Here is a 20,872-nt window from a genome sequence, read left to right as displayed (position 1 = left end):
TACACCAAGCATCACTGAAAATGGAAACTTCCAGCACCATGACAACTCCATATACCGATATCTTCAAGAACTGATACTCTGTGGACCATTCACACAGAAAAACATAGCGGTTATTCATGTGAGCAATCTTTTATGCTATCCAACATTTCATATGAATTTATATAAAGAAATTCCTTACGGGACTCTTACTGTGAAAAAAAAAACACTATTTTTTTCAAGTTATCATCATAGCTTTAATCATCTTAACAGTAAACTAACTGTACAGCAATAGTTTTGTCCCTCATGACATATCTCCAACATGCTCCCTGCAGTAAACTCCGTATGGAAATTCCTGGAAACATCCTCTTTAATACTCAGCTGCAGTTTTAAACTGCAACTCTATGGAGCATAATTCTCTTTATTACAATCCTCAAGCCTCTTTGCTCCTGTTATCTATTATTAATCATCCTATATATCCAAAAGGATGCAAGGCTCAATCATACCTATTTGATACTGTCTTTTCTTACATCACAAGGTTTTATATCAAGAAAATTCTGAAAGTGTAAGGCAGTATTTCCACCACGATGCAGACCTCCTGCAGCTCCTTATTCATCCAAGAAGATCCCAAAAGATAACAAAAAGCTGAAATGAAAGGCTTTAGGGTCCATGTTATTTGGAAGACTAAAGCAAAGAAATTTCCATTAAGATTCTTCTGCCATTTTTCTCTCCAAAGCTCACTCCCATAGACAAGAAAGAGCAACTCTCTGACTGCAAGAACAAGCCCCAGAGCATTAAAGTACCTATTTCCTGATGTTCTTTCACACTCGCCTTGCAATACTAGAACTCTTTGGGGCATTACCACAGCCTGAAGCTTGTTTAACAGACTGAAACTAAGAAGAATCAGTGCAGGGAAGGGGGTGAAGGGGCAATTTCTATGCAAGCCTTATAAAATGTAATAAAAAATTAATAATGTTAATAAATCAATCAACAAGTTTTTCTATCCTTTCAAATTACAGTCAAGCCAACAATACCTTCTAGACTTTCTCTTTCACACTTTGAAATTGTATTTTGCACGTCTGCCTCTTGGGTACCTGCATAGTCACAGCCATACGCTGTGTCTTGGAGCCATGGCATAGCAAGAAAGTCAGTGTACATGCTAAAAAGAATGGCACCCCAATTAAAAGATGTAATTACATAAGAGATCTTTGCACTTGAGAAAGTTGGACACTCCAAAATGCAGACCAAACAGATCTTCAAACTTCTCAACCACACAACTTGTACAGTTCACCTATACTGCAGGCCTAGCAGAAAAGACAAATGGGAAAAGTGGCTGCGGGGAAGTTTCACAAACAAGAAATCCCGTGAAATAAAATTCCTATCAGCATGTTGATCAACTAACAGATAAAGCAGGACAAGAGTCTTAATAATATGGCCATTTTCTCTCACATTGTCAGAGGTGCTATGACTGCTTCACATGCAAGCCAAGCTCAAATGTTTTGTTCCATACACCTATGATGCCCTGAGGAGTTTTTCAATACATCAGCAAGTGACATGCAACGTGCCTGCCCTCAAAAGTTCCGTAACTGTTTTATCTGAAAATTTAGAATAACAAGCAAGTATAACATGTATTTTTTCAAGCCAGAGAGCACAACATTTTTCAAACTAAAGAATATGTAAGAGAAAACATAATATGATCAGTTTAAAGGTCCACCCACATTGTTCCTAGAAGAGCCAGCATATTGGGCTTCTAACTGAACTTTGGGGACAGAGAATAAGAAACAAAACACAGAAAGACAAATCCTTCCTGGAAAGTCCCACCTGGAAAGTAGGATCCACTTCCCATCTCCTACCTGATTGCTATCAGCCATTCAGAGACTTTGAGCTGTAGTTTAAATGTAATAATCTGGATGTAAGCATAACTGATTAGCCAATCTTGATTTATATTGGCATACACAATAACTAAATACTAACAGCAGGAGTGTGTAGGAGGACTTGCTCCATCATTTTCCCATCCCTGGGACCTTCCTTCCCATCCCAGACCTTCCTTCTTGCTCTTTTTGAAAACAAGTACAATGTTCCCTTTTCCCCCGTTATTGGAGACCTCCCCCAGTTGACACAATCTTTCAAAGATGACAGAGAGCAGCCTTACAATGACATCAGTCATTTTTCCCAGTACCTTCAAGAGGTCTCGTGTGTGGACCCATGAACTTGCATGGGTCAAGATTTCTCAGAAGATCCCTTACTCAGTTCTCTTCCACTCACTCTTCTCCTCCGTGAACCGTGTCTCAGACAACAAAGGTTTGTGAGATTTCATTTGTGAAGATCAAGACAAGGATGTCATTGAGCACATCAGCCCTATCTGCATCTGCTGTGACTACCTCACCTGCCCCACTTAGCAAAGGGACTACATTTTCCACAATCACTTATTACTTCTCTCCCTCATGCTCCTCCAGCATCTTTCCTTTTCCTCCTCAACAGCCTGTTGTTGCCTGCCTCCTCCTTTGCCCCAACTTATTTTCCTCCCAGGTGCCTTAAACTCCTCACTGATGGCAGAGCTGCTGCCATCTAAGACCTTTCAACACTGTAGACCTTCCTGCCTGAGTGGTCACTCAGAAGCACCATCATGCAGAGTCAAAGATAATGTGCCTCGCAGAGCTTGTCTGTTCCTCTAGTGTCATCTATATTTGCTTCTCCAGTCTTTGGTAGGTATCTTTTAGAGGTCTGAAGTCACAATTAAAAATAAGGGATTGCTGAAATGACAAGTGGTACTGGTTATATGTACCTCATATATAAATAAAACAAAGAATTCTTGAATGATTGTTCAATATGAATACAAATTACATACTTCTTTAGAAAGGTATTCTGCTTAGAATAATAATCACCTGATTGCAAGTAACTCTTGGAAAAAAATAAAAGATATTCTTAGTGTTCAGTCTTTGGATTCATGCTCCTATCCACTGCTGTACAGCCACTTGACGCTCTAAAATTAACATAAATGCATTTATTCTAGAAACACACCTTGCTTTTAAAGCTGCTCAATGATTTTCCTAAACAAAGGCTCCAAGTTTTTGTTTTGTTTTGTTTTTTTTTTAAGTCAATACACATCCAAAGGCCAAATAAATACATCTGTGAATAGTGCACAGAAAAGTTTAAAGTGAAGAAATAACTAACCAAAGCCTAAGCAACAGTTACGCAGCCCAGTCCGTGTGGCGGCTAACATTCAGCACAAGGCTCTATTCATTTAAGTTTGTAATTGCTTACGGTGATACTCATTAGAGGTTTATAATACTTTATTTCTACTCAAGACAGACATATATACAGGAGAAAATAACCGAAACTACAGACAGCTAGACAAATTCACAGTGCAGGGTCAAAAATAATTCTTGCATTTTATTTAATCATTTCATAAGGAAAATTCCTATATACTTTAATTTCCTCTGGAATTTTAATTAGATTGAAGAAAAAAAATGCAAGAATAGAATTCAAGGACTATTTTTCAGAGAAACAGTTATTCAAGAAGTAGTCTTCCCTATTATATCTTCTCAAGAAAGCCATTTTTTATACCTCATCAATTTTTAATTTGATAAAGTCTCTGTGTTCTGTTATCCCTTTTCATCTTACTGCTGAGTCTTCTCATAAATGTTCATTTCATAGCAACTATAGCACAATGAACAGTAAAGCAAACTCCCGTTCATCTGAACAAAGGCACTCCCACACAGTGGAGTATCTATGTCTGGGAGCTGTGCTATAGAAAAACACATGCCCACGGTTATTCAAAGATTCCACTTCAGCTGCAATGCAATGCACTGGCAGGCATGAATAGCCTTTCTTTTACCTTGTTTATTCAAGAACTATGATCTACTGCAGCCTGCTTTTAAGTATTTGATATTCCACACTGAGGAGATTAAATAAGCCTGATGCCAAATTAAAAACCTTCGGCCAAGCTGTTGATTTTTTATAAACTTATGAAACAAAATCTGAAGGTCTTGTCCTTAGAGACTAAAAGGCCTTTGCTCTAGGATTTTATATTTATTGTGCTAGCAAAGTCAACGCTATCTCTGTCAGAAACTGATTTCATGATAAGTTCTCTTCTTCCTTGAGTGAATTCTAAAACAAAGCGCCCATTTCTCTAATTTCCATACCAATTCTCATGTAATTAATCAAAAATATAATCTAAATCAACTTCCTTTCCAAGCCATTATCATGAATTAATCATTTGCAGAAGAAAAATGTTAAAAGAAGCAAGACTGTATCTTACATCTTGTTTAAGAAGAGTCTTTCATACTGGGAAAGTGGAAGATGGGCTCTAACAGTACAGTGTTTCAATAGGTAAACATGCATTCGTGAACATGTATGCATGCATGCACATGTTTATGCTCTCATTTCTCATGCCTCCAGTGAAAGAGGTCACAACCCTTCAAACTTTAACCTCATCACGTCTAATTTTTCATCTTGTTTCTCAGAGAAATTTAACCCATCTGGTTTTGAATTTTACAAGTTCATTAGCCATGAAAGAAAATACAGCTTGAAAAAAAATATGGAGTCATATAATCTCCTCTCAGTAAATAAGAGGGGGTTATGCAGGTGTTTCTGTTACATCAAGACAAACTTACAACAGGAAAAAAATCCTCACTATGTTATACATTCACATGCCTATTACTTGGTATTTCTTTCTAGTTTTACTTATACACCTTTGTTCTTCATTTCATAAGAATACATAACGGTCAATCTTTAATTCCTGCCAACACAAAGCTGAGAAAATATTGCCTTTGATGTCAGCAAAAGAACATTAGCCTCGTGCTGCACTGAGGTACAAAAAAGTCCTCAGAAGCAAGAGCTCCATTTCCTACTACAACAAGGTGAAGCACATAGGGAACATAAATGTCCCAAGCTTTCTTATATTCTATTGAACATCAGCCAACACAACCAGTGGTCAGTTGCACGTCTGAGCTGGGCATCACATTGACTGGTTCACATTTCCAACAAAGAATTTAGCAGTGCTGGGGAAAGGTTTTTTTGTTTGTTTTATTAAAAACACATCTGAAAAGTTTGAAGGCCTCCTGTCCCCAGCCACAAAAGGAAGGCTACTGGACCTAGCTCAAGGAAAGGGCTGGCTACTGTGGAATTAAACAATGGTCACTGAATTTTTCAAATTTCTAATTTTCTCTTCATTTTTAACAGGTTTTCCAGGGATTTCATTTAACATTATAATAAAACATAAAGAACTAAGACTTATTGCTCCGACGCTTCATGTTTGTCAAATTGCTTGGATAGAACTTCATTATACCACACATGGAGCAGGATTTAACCCACAAATTTAACCAAAGTAGGACTATTAACTTCGTTTATTTGAGTACTGGTAATATACAGCAGTGTCTTGCAGTCCTAGATCAGGATCAGCATCACTATGTACACTAACTGATTTAAAATGGGTTTCTAGCCCAAGAGAGACTACAGTCAGAGAAACAACTGAAAACATGAAATTATAACAGATTGACTATATCTGTATTTGATAGATGATTATTTTATTATTATTATTACTAATTCATTATAGTTGATTATTCTCAAGGGAGATATTTTCAAAAGATTAATTCTTCTTGAATGACATTTCTCTTTTTTAATTTTTTAATAGCTTCAAATTGGCCATATAGCTTGAGGGGTGGGGGAAGAAATAAAGGAGAAAAAAAAAAGCATCATATGAGACACTGTACATAACAAAGGAGTTTGTAAGGTCAGAGTTTTCAGTATCCTCCAAAGCTGGAGCACTGTCATAATAATCTCTTGAAGGATTTATAATATGGGGATATTTGGGATTCAGATAACTGTACAGTGTATTATACAGAACAACAATACAACAAAACTATCTATTTCAAACAGCACAACACCATCAACATAAGACTAATTCATACTTCACTGCAAACAAAAACACTTAATGATTTGTTTGTTTCAAGTATTTAAGAAATGAAATCTTATAGTAAAATACAAGATGCAGGAATGGTTTTTTTAAGCGTTTCTTTAAGAAACTTTTGGCATCCTCCAGGTTTTGAAAAACAGCCACAGAAAATGGTATGTAAAAATAAATTATTCTTGTTTCTAATACTGTTTCTTTAATCACCTCACAATCAAGTTCTTGTGGAGCGTCCACCTGAGTTTCTGCTCTGTTTTCCAGCACAGCAAATACATACTGAGCTGTTAATTGCAGTAATACTAATTAAAAGACAAAAAACAGGACTACTACTAACAGTGAAATTGCCAATTAGCACATAAGGCTTCCTCATTACTGCTGGTGAATGAAATGAGAAGCCTGATGTGGATAGCAGTCATAAAAATAAAAGACATTTCAAAAAAGCTGATAGGTCATATTTTCAGCTTACTTCAGAAGTTCTTCTGGAGTCAGTAGCTGAGAAGTTGACCTATTGGAAAAAGAGAAATTCCTACAACATTTTTGGAAAATCACTAAAGAAAAATATTGCCATTTGCCATATCTGCATTCATGATGACTTTCAGAAGGATTACATCTCCAGTGTAGCCACTAAAAACTATTTAAAGATCAAAATTAAAAAATATATATATATATCAAAAAAGGGCTAACCTTTCAGTGGACAATTTCTCCTGCTTTTATACTTCACATAAGGCTTTTCCCCATAAGGGACTAAGAATGGATACTGAAAGCAGTCCAGATGATCTTAGCTTCCTTTTATCTTTAGAAAGAATAAATATTCTTAAATCTTTCAGTCTCTTTAAATCAATCATCATTTTATGAAAGTTAATCCTACTTCCAGATCTCCACAACCCTAGAGCTGCTTGCACAAAGTGACTGTGCTCTTCACATATTCTGTATTTCCTCAGTTCTCTCTCTCTCAATCTCTCTTTTCAAAGGTTCTGAATTTTAATTCAGAGGTCTCATGGCAAGTAAAACTGAAATACTTCCAGCATTATTTTCCTGGTGAGAACAGGAGTATATATTTGTTTTTCACTTGCTGCCTTTTAATCAAACATTTTGTTGACCATAATCAATTTCTTCGCTCAGGAGAAAAATGTGCAATTATCTACAATGAAGAAGGTGTGTCTAAGGAATAGGGTGGGGGGAAGAGAAATCAATGGAACCATCTGTCTGACATTCCTACAACATTATAAGAGACTTGTAATTAACTGCTTGCCTACCAAAGTCTGCCAGCTTTAACTCCCCCGTGTCACTGATCAGAAGATTCTGTGGTTTCAGGTCCCTGTGCAAAATGTAACGCTGGTGGATGTAAGACAGTCCTCGCAGCAACTGAAATAAAAATAACTGAAAAAGAGGGGGACAAAAAATGACCTCTGTTAATATTTTGCATATAACCACAGCTGATTTCTTCACAATATGCAGGGTGCTTGCATATTGTGGTAACATTGTGTTAGAATTCCTCCCAAATTGCGTAATTCCCCACCCAAATTGAACACAATGAAATTTCAATCTAAAAAATATGTACTTTGCAAGGACTAACCCCATTCTCCAAGCCCTACTATATTGTAGATTCAATTTGCCTTCTTTAAAAAGAACAAGAGCAATATACCCATGTGCAGAAGGCTCGATTTCTACTAAATTATAATTATATTCCATTTACCCATATGGCCTTAGAGATTAGGTGGTAGCCTGAAGACAGATGTGTATCTTCCCTAATTATAGGAAACAACAGCACAGGGTGGATAAGGATGGGGAGATAATGCTGGGGGATGGGACTGGAGCTAAAACAAAGAAATTAATAGAATAACAATAATGCCTGTGTACCCAAGGTAATCTGTAAGTATGAGAGGTTTTCCCCTTCAAAGTCTTTTATGGGAGTTGCTTATGTATATTTCATTAAGAAATGACAATTCACACTGAACAAAAAGATGACTCTTTAAACCTACTTATAATAGTCTTAAGTTTAAATAAGAACCTAACTCATTTCTCACGCTTTTTTGTTGTTTTTTTGTTTTGTTTTTGTTTTTAACTCTTCACTGTACTCTGCAAATGCTTTCCCTAGAACTAAGCACTGACGTTTTGTATTTTCGTAATTTACAATTATGAACAAGGTGTTGGATGATGGAGATCTTTTGTCCTCCCCTTTTCAACTCCTCTCCCATCATTCTCCTGCACTCTTCTAGTGGCATCTGCTGTAAAAGGCTGTAAATCATTCACTAGCAGATTTCTGTCAATACAAAGGGTGATTAATTGTTTCCTAGGAGTTTTCTTCGCAGTTTTGAAAGATCTCTCCTAATATATAGATCATTCCTATTGCCTGAAATATTTAAAGAAGTATTACAGTTTCCGAGTTGGAACAGAACAAGCATTTGTAATGCCCAAAATGGAAGATTCAAGAGTGGATGGACCTCACGCCTCACAGCTCACCAGCTGGTGAAACATGCTCCCCTGGAAGCTGTAGAAACCACACCAAAGATTTGGGAAAATTCAACCTGAGCGCATAACAATCTCTAATTAACTTGCAACGCAAGCATCCTATTTAGTGACTGCTGAAGTGAGGAGACAATATAAAAGGGGTTACAAAATCTGATTATAGAAGAGAATAAAGGCTGACATGAAAGAAACAGAAATGTCATGTTACTGAAGTTGAAATGAATTTAATTGCATTTCATTTTTTCCCCAAGTGCAGACACAATACACTGTATGTGTAGCTATTTAGCCAGGGCACAAAGAGCCATATCAATCACCTTCTTGCCAGGCTGAGTCTAACAATGTGCTGAGGAAACTTAAGAGCAAAATACAGAAACAAAGGAAAGAATAGCAGGAAAGTCATAAGTAACATGCACATTCCTTTTTGAATTGTGGTTAAAATGGAACTCACAGTACACAAAAACTATTTTAAAGGCAGGAAGCAGAAATGGCTTTCATTACAGCCTTAAAATATAAGTTAAATTCTACTAAATGACTTCCAACTTCTTTTCATAAAAGATATGGAAAATAGCCATTTTGCTAAACTAACTCAATGACATTAAACTTCAACTGTTATTTTTAGCATCATGTTATCTTACAGAACTGTCATCTTTATAATTCAAAATATATTAATTAATGCAGCCTTTCATTTGGCTTTAATGCAAAGCGTCAAGTGATTTGACACATTGTACTAAGAAAAAAAAAAACAACAGCAATTTCATAGCTAAACAGAATAAACATCTGCTCTTGAGGACAGCTTTGGAACATAGGTTTGTTCCAAACTTCTAGACGTGTTTCTCATGAAGGACTTCCACAAAAGTCACTTAACTCTCTCACTTACACTGTGTGAATTGCTTCCTCCTTGGAGGAAGATCATGAAATAGAAGGGGAAAAATCTCATTGAACTCGTTACAGGGTAAACTTTGTCAAGTTTTGTTGTTTTCTCCTTTCCCCATTAGCATTTTTTTTTACTTTGGTGATACTAAAACGTGAGAAGATTTTTCACGGGTTCATGAGACGCAGGTCCTGCCTGACCAACCTCATCTCCTTCTATGACTGGGTGACCAACGGCATCCTGGTTTCTATCAGAAACAGTGCAGCCAGCAGGAGCAGGGAGGTGATCATCCCCCTGCACTCGGCTCTGGTGAGGCCGCACCTCGAGCACTGTGTTCAGCTTTGGGCCTCTCACTACAAGAAGGACATCGAGGCCCTGGAGCATGTCCAGAGAAGAGCTACGAAGCTGGTGAAGGGCCTGGAGCACAAGTCCTGTGAGGAGTGGCTGAGGGCACTGGGGTTGTTTAGTCTGGAGAAGAGGAGGCTCAGGGGAGACCTCATTGCTCTCTACAACTGCCTGAAAGGAAGCTGTGGGGAGCTGGGGGTCGGCCTCTTCTCACAGGTGATAGGACTAGAGGGAATGGCCTCAAGTTGCACCATGGGAGGTTCCTGTTGGAAAAAATGTATTCTCAAAGTGGTTAGGCATTGGAACAGGCTGCCCAGGGGAGCGGTGGAGTCACTGTCCCTGGAAGTGTTTAAGGAAGGGGTAGATATGGTACTTAGGGACACAGTCAGGACCCTGAACTTCCAAAGAGTGAACTTCAAGCTACTTAAAGCCTAGTGGATGAGATTCCCTGGAACACTGTCCATAGGGACAAAGGAGCTAAACAGAGCTGGCAACTCTTTAAGGATGTTTTCCTTAGAGCACAAGAACTCTGCAGCAAGTTGCTACACCCGGGTTGGGGCAATCCCAGACATGAGCACTGACGGGGAGCAGAACACATTGAGAGCATCCTTGGAGAGAAAGACTTGGGAGTTGTAGTGGACAAAAAGCTCAACATGAGCCAGCAGTGTGTGCTTGCAGCCCAGAAGACGAACTGCATCCTGGGCTGCATCAAGAGAGGAGCAGCCAGCAGGTTGAGGGATATGACTCTGCCCCTCTACTCTGCCCTTGTAAGGCCTTACTTGGAGTGCTGTGTCTAGGTCTGGGAACCCTGGCACAAGAAGGATGTTGATCTGTTAGAGTGGGTCCCGAGGAGGGCTATGAAGTCTTTTCCAGCCTTAACAATTCTATGATTCTATTATTTAAGTAAAAATACAAACCTAAGTCCTGGCTGTAGAACATTTTGCAAACTGTGTGCCCTTCGAGATTGCTTGGAAAGCGAGAATAGCAGAAGAGCCTCTCTATGTTCAAGTGTTCTCTACTCCACAAGATGAAAAAATGAATTGGAAAGAATCATTTCTGAAGCCTCAGGAAATAGTTTTGCCTTCTCTCAGACAAGATCCCTCTGCTGTCTTTGAGGAAAGCTCTCCCTGAGAAACCTCTCTGCTTCCCTTCTGCTGGTTGCGAAAGTAGAAATGTTACAGAAGAGATCTGTGGTTCTTGAGCTTATATGTTACTAGCTTTAATATTTGCATCATCATAAACAAAGCTATATAACCACCAAATAACCTGTGATAAACAAACTACTTGTATACTGTTTGCAGTTTATTAGTGAGAAGGGCAGTTTAGCAATAAAATGAAAGACTCATAAAATGGCAAGAGTCATTGTGATGAAAATTGGAATAGAGCGAAAAGAGAAGTGAGGTTAGTCTACAGCAATCAGGGTTTTGGCATGGTTTCATCTCGCAGGAGAACACCTAACAGTTTTACATTCAGACAATATGTATATTTGTGTTTCAGGCCTTGTTTATTGAAGATACCTGTTAAAAAAAAAAAAAAATCTTTTCTACCCTAACAGTTACACAGCTTTCACTTTAGTCTGAACTACATATTCTAATGAAGAATTTTCATTGTCACAATGAGAAAACTGCACATAAGTCAAAGCTAATCTGGAGTTTAGGGACTGTGATTATTAACTGTCCTTGAAACTTACAAGAGAAAAACCTCAATTACACAAAAATAGCAGCACCTACAACAAATAAACATAATCTTTAAGGTATAAGTCCTGGATGGCCACTTGAGCTACACATAACATTTGACCAAATGCCTGTTTAAACCAATGGAATTTTTTGAAAGACTTGCCAGCTGCCTTGATTAACAGCCCTGCGTTCATGGTGTTTTTCATGAGTCTGGGCAAGGGTACAAGCTAGACCATTAAATGCACACGTCTAACAGCTGCAAGATGGATCACATGCAGCAAAATGCTTTACTATCTTGTTGGCCTCTGAATGTCACATAGGATCTTGAGCTCTTCTCATCCAAATGAGGTTGTAAACTAAACACTGACACAGGCCATCCAAAATACATCTAAGGGGACTGATGGGAGTTAATGCTTTCTGACTTTGGTTCAGGCAGCTCTGACTAATCTAATGATAAAGGGGGATGCTCATGTACAGATCATCTGTGTAGAACTGCTTAGATGACTCCACATCATTGTTCTCCATGCCCAGAGATGGTAAAGAGAGTTCCTGGCAAAGGATGCTGGGGTACATGAAAAGCAGGAAGAAATTCACAACATGCCCAGAAAGATCCTTCAGGAAATGTAGCATTTCCACACAGTATCTGCTGAGGCACCAAGGATCCCAATGACAGTATGGATGCTGCCCAAGAGGGCAAGCTAATAAGCCCTTTAAGGGACTTTTTTCAGTGAGGAACAATCTTTTCCTAATGGCACAGAATGATTTCTGAATGATTTCTTGAATTTGAGCTCCCTTACCACATGTTCTGTTGTGGGAATAAAGGACCTGGCCCTAGATACAAAAGTAGAAGGCTACGTGGAAACTTTTAGACAACAGAAGATGCACAGAAGTCCAACTCTTTGCTCTGATCTCTCTGCAGCAAAAGAACACAAATGGAGCTGAGCTAAGCTGGACCTTGAGTGGTTCAGAAGAAAGCTGAAAGCAAGACAAGATTAATGTGCCACTCCTTTAGCAAGCTCATATTGCTGTATTAGCATAGTTACTTTTGAAAAGTAATACACCATACTGCACAAACTTTATCATCACTCGTCACCAATAACACAAATGCTCCTGCTTGCTGTACGTATTAAAGCACACCAGCTGGGTATCACATAATCATTTGAATTCTCTAGTGTGTATTCAGCATCAATCGATATCATACTCAGTCTTAATAGGCCATCAAATCTAAAAATACCTGTAAAAGTAACCCAACCCAGGACACCTCATGCTTGCAACCAACATACTTCTCCCTATCCTCCAGAGGATAATACAGGCTTCTGTGAATTACTAGCAACTTACAAAGGCAAAAGGAGGTAATGAATCCACGCAGTACAATCACACAGCCTTAGAAATAAACTCAACTAAACCTTATGCTCAGGTAGGTTTGGGTTTACTATGGTGTTCGGGAATTTTAGATCTAGTTGTTTTAAACCAATACAATACAAAAAAAAAAAAAAAAACTACCTGGTAAGATATATTATCACCGAGGCAATGAGAAATATATCTGTGTGACTTTGGCTAGCAAGTCAAAAGCTATTCAAGCATTTTTATTTATTTATTTATTTATTTTTACCACTGCTGGTTTGCTATTCTATTCTCTCCTTCCAAGCAGTATAATACCCACAAGACAAAATGCAACTTTTCACTTCTAACAATGTCCTGGGGAAACAGTGAACTTTTTAGGTGAAAGCTTTGTACACTCTCTTGCTTAAATAGTCACGAGAAAAAATTTCGGGGGCCTTGTTAACTTGAGATGAGTTTGCATCCCAAAGAATAAAGGAACTTATCTGAATAAAAAATTGTTACCCATTTGAATCAGATTGATTTTGATAATCATAATAAGCTTTATTTCAATTAAAGGTACTTCTATTTGACCTCCCTGAAACCAACTGAGTTCTCTCAAAAAGAATTTTAAAATACTTCTCTCTAAAAAGCATTTTTAAAGGCTTCTAACTTGCTCCTGCCTTCCTTACATAAGAGTCTTAACAAAGACAGTTTCACGAAGAAATATATAACAATACAGCCACTGGGAATGCAGATCATAGAATTTAAAATATATATATATCTTATAGACTTTTCCACTTACTGGCAGCAGAACTGTACAGAAAAGAGACTGTAAAGTGTTAATTGGCTAACTTCTATTCTCTTTGATGTTCTTTTAATCATTTTTTCTCCCCTCTGGGTTCAACTACAGTCATTTGCAAGGAGGAAGGTGTGCTTAATTAACTGAATATAAAGACACTCCCTTATGATCAGTTAGAGTCATCTGCTAATGTTCAATAAGTAGAAGACACTTTCAGATTCTTACTCCTGAATGGCAAAAGTAAAAATAAAATTCAATTCTAATTAAATAATTAAATCTCCTTTTCTCCCTTTCATCAACTCACTGCCATGCTGAACTAGGTCAGGGTGGCAATTGGTGCCTCAACAATTTTTAGAGACACAGAAAAAAGTGTTTTCTTCAGCCCTTTTTTTTTTTTTTTTGCCATATGTGAACTATGTGGATCATACAGACAATAAATTACACATGCACACACTCATTTCAGTTTAGGGTTTGCACACATTTCTCACTGCAGTAAATATAAAAGTGACATTCTTCTAGCATGAATTTTAACACACTGATAAAGATTCTGCATTTGCTGTTCACAGTTGTGCATATTATCAAATCATTACTTGAAGTGACAAGACTGACATAAAGTAGAGTGAAATGCTGATGCCATATTTAATGTCTGATAACTAAAAAGTCTAATTTAAATAATCAATTCTCAATGCCATGTGTAAAAGACAACCTTAATTTGGCATAACATTATTCTGTCTGCCTTACACCTGCTTGTTCTCTGAATGAGGAATGAAAAATAGCAACTTCTCAACCACATTAAGCAGCCTCGCTTCCTACTTAGCATATGTGTTTGAATACATTTTTAATTCAGCTCTACATCAGCAGCATCACTAATTTCAGTGAGTAGGAGATTTCAAAAGCATGATATTAATTTGATTTGCTTCCAGTAATGACCGATAAAATTAAAAGGACCACCATACTATGTATTCACTTTAGAGTAAAAGATTGGTTTTGCCAGATTGCAGGGAGTCAATGAGATGGGTGAAACAAGATATGAAAATTCACCATAGCTAGATGGACTATCAGGATTTACCTGCCCAGCTCCAGTGTATCTAAGTCTACAGCAGTCAACCTTCTGGTCAGACACCGCTAGTTACATACACATAGGTGCTCACGTCTCACAACTTCTCCAACATCACTTTGTCCCACATTTGTCCCACACAGATGCAGGGCAGGCCCTGCGTGTGGTTCAGTGTAAATCTCCCTCAAAGCACACCGCAAACCAATCATGTGATGGAAAGAAAACAGAAGCACAACAGGGAGGCCACAACCAAAATCCAGGGAAAAAAATATATATCATTTGTACCATACTTTTTGGATACTATGCTTTACTTACAAGCATATGTTTTTATATATTATTAATCATGAATGGAGCTTCTGCTTAGCAAGAGCCAGTATGTAATGCTCTGCTACTGCCAAAGTTTCAGCAGCTGCACTTCCAACTCAGTAAGTGTTGTGTAGCTTAAATATGTTACCTAATCCTTCCCTGTTCTGAATGCTTCCCTATCCTTTGTGCTTCAGATTATTCTACAACAGTAATCAATTCAATTACAAATATTTATGTTTACAAAAGACATACGATGACAACTACCCGATAGCTTTGACTCAGATTATTAATTTTCACATTAGTCATTAAATGAGCCAAAATTATTCATCTTGTCAAGAACAGATTCTACTTTAAAAACTACAACCATTAGCTAAGGACAATGTTCACAGCACTGCGGTATGGAGAGGAATAAATGAATACTGCAAGTGACTGAAGTGCCAGAGTAAGCCTGAGATTTCTGATAACATCACATAACAGTCACTGTATTTCAACATTTTCAATTCATCCCGCACTTCATCTTGTTTAGGAGGCCAGTAATAAAACCTTAATTTAATAAATCCAGTATTTTTGGCATATCTGATTCAGGAGTTTTGTTCATTTTTGTTAACTCAGAGCACTAAAAAGTTGACTGATCTCTTTTTGAGCACTTAGCACAGAAAAATGTTACAGCACCCCATTATGTTCCGATAATGCCTATTAAGTATTTTACTTTTAATCTGTTTTTGTAAAAGTTTTAAGAATGAAACTAGTTGTTTGTGGTTTTTTCTTTCTGAATTTTAAGCATATTTGTACCAGAGATTACAGCACTGTCACTGGAAATTCATTACCCGTACTTTGCCACAGATATCACATGCCACCTTTAAAGTGAGTTATTTTCTCTGCCTCAGACCTTCGGTCTTATAGTGAGTAAAGACAAGTATAAAACACATTTCTGAAGGTTGTGGGTGGAGATAGGACTTGGCTGGTTCAGGTTTTGCTTCAAAACATGTCCATAAATTGTACATGGAAGACTGCTGCATCTCTCTTCCTAGGAACAAGGAAGGCTCAGAATTGAGATGGGTAAGAGCTCCTGGGAGAAGGCTAAATATTCCTGTTCCCTACATGCAAAGTTCATCAGCAGGGCCTGCATATTTCTCTTTATTGCTTTTTGGCCCTGGGAAAAGAAAAGGTGCCCAGGGAGAAGAACAAATCAGAGCAGCAATATTAGATGGAAGAAGAACAAACTGGAAGTTCCTTCTCCCTCTGGTCACAGTAGATGATAGGAGCCTTCCAAGCTGCCTGAAGTAAAAGATTTAGTGAGTGATTTTAAGAGACAGAGACAATTTTTGTCTGGTTGACAACCACATTGTCACTCAGTCTGGTGTTGCACACATTGTGGAACAGTGGTTCAGGGGCAAGTATCTTTTTATTTTGTCAAAGATATTTTATTGAAGTCAAATGCTCATAAAAAGTAATATTACCTCTAAAGCTGCCAGTAGAGAAAGAAATGCAGAGAGAAAAAGCTACGGGTGCTTTTCCCAAAAGACTGCAGCTATTTCAATGCAGCATCACTAACTAAAAAGCAAAACAGCTTTCATAAATATATTTATTTTTAAGGCAGGAACGCAAGCAGGCAATGCAGGCATGACAGATGCGAGCCTGCACTCCACTTGTTCACCAACAATAGGAGTTACAGAAAATGGACTCAACTACAAAACAAACACGTCAAAATGAAAAAATAATCTTATGTGCAGATAAAAATAAAATGCAACTAGGAATGCCATAATATGAAGTAAAATATGCAGTTAAATAGAGCTATAATTTCAAAGGTAAAAAAAATATTTAAGAATAGTTTTAGCAGTGTGATACATTTTCACAGGATGTGCTGAAGTGCACAGAAAATGTATTTAAAAATTAAACTATAAGTTTACAAAACAAGACCCATTTATAGAGAGCTGCAAACAACGTCTCAGGAGAGCCAAGAAGAAAGGCTGGGGGAGATGGCCCTGTACCAGACAGAAAGATGCCCAAATCAGAATGAAGATTATCATGAAAAACAACTGGCAGAGTCAGTTTGCTGCTGTGACCACTTGAGTTTCTGATGTAGGAAGCAGCCCAGATATTTCAAGGGTACAAGAGGCATGAGCAGTAGGAGAGGAAGCCTGCAGTACAGATTTCAGTTTGGACCAGAATGAACAGTGTCAGGGGAGTCAGGAGTAAGTCTTGTACCTCCATTTGCCACAGTCACATTTTGGAGCTTGGCAAGCTCCACACAAGAGGCACCTACAAAAGACAGCAGCTCTCAGCTCCATCCAGTCTGCAGCAATAGCTTCCAACAGAAACAGAACGGGGCATAACTTACATGTGGGGCCATGTACTTCAGATACATTGCCTATCTTCACTTTTGGAAAAACTAAAAAAGACATCTCCAAAACTAGAGAAGTGGTGTCTGTGCCTACTATAAACCTGACTTATTTAATCATTATCTTTTTCTCTCCTCACCTCTAGTTGTAATATCACACAGTATATTAACATATAGTTATAAATAATTGGTAGATATACAGGCTTGGTAGCTACCAAAGATGTATACAACTCTGTATTTGGAACTAACAGAATTTGGAGAATCTGTGGACTGAAACTATTACTTTTTGCCAATTTCCCTTCTAGCTAATAGAGAAGTTTCAGGCACCTAACCACACTTTTTTCATCAGGATATTTGGTTTAACATTCTCAGGGACGGGTATACTTAAAACTGTATTAGATAATAGCCTCACAGCCTCACACACAAATTCTTTGAAGGGCTTAAATCCTCGTGCTTTTTGTAAGGCTTGGGCCTTCACACAGAAGTAGAAAATTCTGAAATCATGATGTGTGAATACATACACCCCACTAAAAAAGCTAAGCCTAATATGTTAGAAAACAGTATTTTTTTGTTTGCTTAAACATACTGTCCCAAGACTCTTACAACTGCAAATTAAGATGTTCTCTATATTTCTAAATACTTGTAATATTCTGCTTATTCTTTATTTAAAATATTTAAGTGACAGCAAATAGCCTATCACAAAGAAAGGCAATGTCAAACACAAGACCCAAGGGGACAGCAGTATGTGTGTCCATCAAAGTAATTTGGATTTTTATTCTATTTACAGTTCCTCATCTTAAAGTAGGCCTGAGGGAACAGCATTGTCTTTACCTTGTAAATATGGAGAAAATTCAGAAATATAATTAGGATGAACATATGCCATAGAAACCAAAACATAAGCAAATAATGGCTTTGCTTCTGCAAAAGAACTGTTTTACAGGAAATAATGTACAACATTCTTTGGAAAAAGAAAGATTTGGAAAAAGAAAGATTACCTGTTTTTGTATTTATAATAGCTTGCAACAAGACAGAAAGGAAAGGAATATCCATTAGTAGTCTGCAGTTTCCTCAAGAACAAAATTAAAAGGCAGGGGGCCTTTGGTCACACTGTGAGAGCATCAATGGCTTAATCCCACAGGTTAGCCCCAGAGAGCTGAGACTAATTTGTTGCCACTGGAATTTAATTGCTCAACTGGAAGTTTTTAAAAATGGATCTGTGGATCACATAACCAGTGATTCTGAACAAACATTGTCTACAATTCTGAAACTGAAATTCCTGAAAGACCTCTAGCAAGATGGGTCTGGCAGGGAGAGGAGGCTAATTAACATGGCTCAGTTCAACCTTTAAATATCAACTAGAGCTCCAGATAGACAACTGTGTCCGGAAGCAAGAACCAAAATAGGTGACAAAGCCTCAGAACTGTGATTACATGCATTAACAAATTGAGTACAGTGCAACAAAGCGTTAAGATATTATGCAGTGACCATCATATCTCTTCTGTAAGACAAAAGCGATGCAAACTTTTAATTGGCATGCTTGCTGAGATCTGGGAGTTGTTAGTGTTTGTGACTGGGTTCCTTCCTTCCTTTCTGCACAGCCTGTCCCCCCAGTTGAAGAAAACCTTGTGTTTGGCTGAGCAGATATTTTTGACACAGAGCTTGAGAGCAGGTAGAGATTTCACTGAAAATCCCAGACAGATTGATTCAGTTTTAGATTGGTAGGAGCTCCAAACATGATATTAGATTTTAGTAATTACTGTTATAAATTAAAGCTAGCTTTGGCTGCTGGCCTGGTAAGAGATACTACTAAATATATACAATCGATTTTCATTAATATTATTTAACAGAAAATGGTAATTTTATTTCTCCAATGGGACGCTTGCTGCAGAAGGGCAGATTCATCTGCTTCCACTTCCCCATGTTTTCTCCCTTTTATACCAGTTTCCTTTTTATTAATAATACAACTGGCCATTAAAAAAAATTGAACTAGCAGTACATCAGACTCTACACTTGGCTACTCGGAGGCATATTTCTAACATGCCCATAAACTTCAGAAGTGTTGCTGAACACTGCTCTTAGACTGTAAAGACAGGCGCAGCAAGCTTGGAAACGGAAAAGCTGCTGCTGCAGTTCCCTCCCCATTCAGCAGCACCTGTAGAGCAGTTAGCCAGCTTAGCAGCAAAGCTTTCCTGCTAAATCTTCCTTCTGCCTCCACAATTATATATGGTTTCTGCAATAAATCTGCTTTAGAAGACAGGTAACTCAGGATTTAGGGGAGTGATGCATTAGCAAGCCCAATTACCCGTGTAGGCCTATCCTCCTCAAAGACAAGCTCAGTGGGCCCTGATATTGTCAAGAAAAAGTAGTTATGTGAATTACGATGTCCTCTCATTGGGGAACAATTACAGCTACAATGTCTACTGCATATTACATCTTAAGTTATACAGCGCTGCAGCCTTGGAGCATTCCTTTGAGTGTGAAACGGCACAAAGGACTTTCAAATCTAATCTTAGCTTATCCCTAACCTCTCAGAGCTGAATGTACAGGTTTCTACGTAGGGAAATGAAGCACAGAGCCAGTGTTTTAACAAGCGTATTCACAACATGAAACTAAAGTTATGAAACTGAGCAGTGAAGAAAGCTCGGAAGCTTCCGTGATGGAAAAGCAGGTCCCACCTCACCCACCACCATGTGTCCAAGTCCCACACTCACAGAGGAACTGGGAGGACACCCATGAGTTTTTCCTGTACACACTACCAAAATGTTCGAGCAACAGTTGTACGCTACAAGGATGTTATCTTGCAGCATACACATCATCTGTTTTCAAAAATATTTTTATTTTTTTTTTAGCTTGGCCAAACATGTGCGATATGGAGGAATTGAACCATTTATTTTTTGATGGTAGTTATTCTTGTTTAATTTAATATACTGCATGCCATTTTTCAGTGAATGAGCACAGAAAATTAATCAATGTTATACAACTAATTGATGTACAACAATGATGAGGTATTGCAAAAAAAAAAAAAAAAAACCATTTAAAATATTTTGTTTTCTTATACTAAACAGGCATTTTGAGTTTTCCAGGGAAAATATATTTATTTTTCCAGGAATTTCTCAATTTCTGTGTTCAGGAAACTAAATACTGGAATAAAATTCTCAGTATGACAAGTGAAGATTTAAGCACTTCCAAAGTAGAACAACAAAGGGAATGATGTCAAAGTGCAAGACAAGTGTAACAAATATCATCTGTGTGATCTATACACAGAAGACACACTCTGCATGTCTGACTGGCTTCCCTTTTATGCTAAAATAATTTGGCTTAATTCCCAGAAAGTAACTGGATCAAGTCTCTACCAACCTATTTATTCATTAAATCCTTCTAATAACGACCCCCTTCCTGCACAGTGATTCTTAATATCTACCTTAGAACATAAGAAAAACAGAATAACTGTGAGATCAGCTACGAAAATACCTAATCAAAATAACGGAGGTGAAAAGATTTTATATGTTCATGTAAAAAGAAGTACATTCACCTAATATAACTCACTATAGTTCCCTCAAACTCCGTGAACCTACAATGACTTACCTCAGTGAAGGTCTAGTACTGACAGCCTAAAATATGTTTGCTTAGGTGCTTTAAGACAGTATTGTTTGTCTTAAGAGCCAATGTTTGAACGAAGGAGAGGGGTTACGAACATTGTAACACTGTTCTTCTGGCTTTTAATCAGTTTTAAAGACTTCTGACAAGTTCTTTTTATAAGAACTTCCAAATATTTTTATTTTAAAGAAAAAATATTGA

General features: G+C 37.7%; 1 protein-coding gene across 4 annotated transcripts in view; it reads right to left on the bottom strand.

Moving 5' to 3' along the window:
* The window catches only part of CDK14 (cyclin dependent kinase 14), a 328,969-nt gene that overhangs the window by 156,008 nt on the left and 152,089 nt on the right, over positions 1-20,872 (bottom strand). For all 4 annotated transcript variants that reach the window (XM_066991698.1, XM_066991699.1, XM_013187015.3 and 1 more), the window contains one exon: positions 7,144-7,267. In XM_066991698.1, the coding sequence (XP_066847799.1) occupies positions 7,144-7,267 (124 nt within the window). The remainder of the gene's footprint in view (positions 1-7,143; positions 7,268-20,872) is intronic.

Source organism: Anser cygnoides, chromosome 2, assembly GCF_040182565.1.
Source record: "Anser cygnoides isolate HZ-2024a breed goose chromosome 2, Taihu_goose_T2T_genome, whole genome shotgun sequence".
Classification (NCBI taxonomy): Eukaryota; Metazoa; Chordata; class Aves; order Anseriformes; family Anatidae; genus Anser; species Anser cygnoides.
Note: the sequence above shows the minus strand (reverse complement) of the source record. Positions and strands in the feature narration are given on the sequence as shown.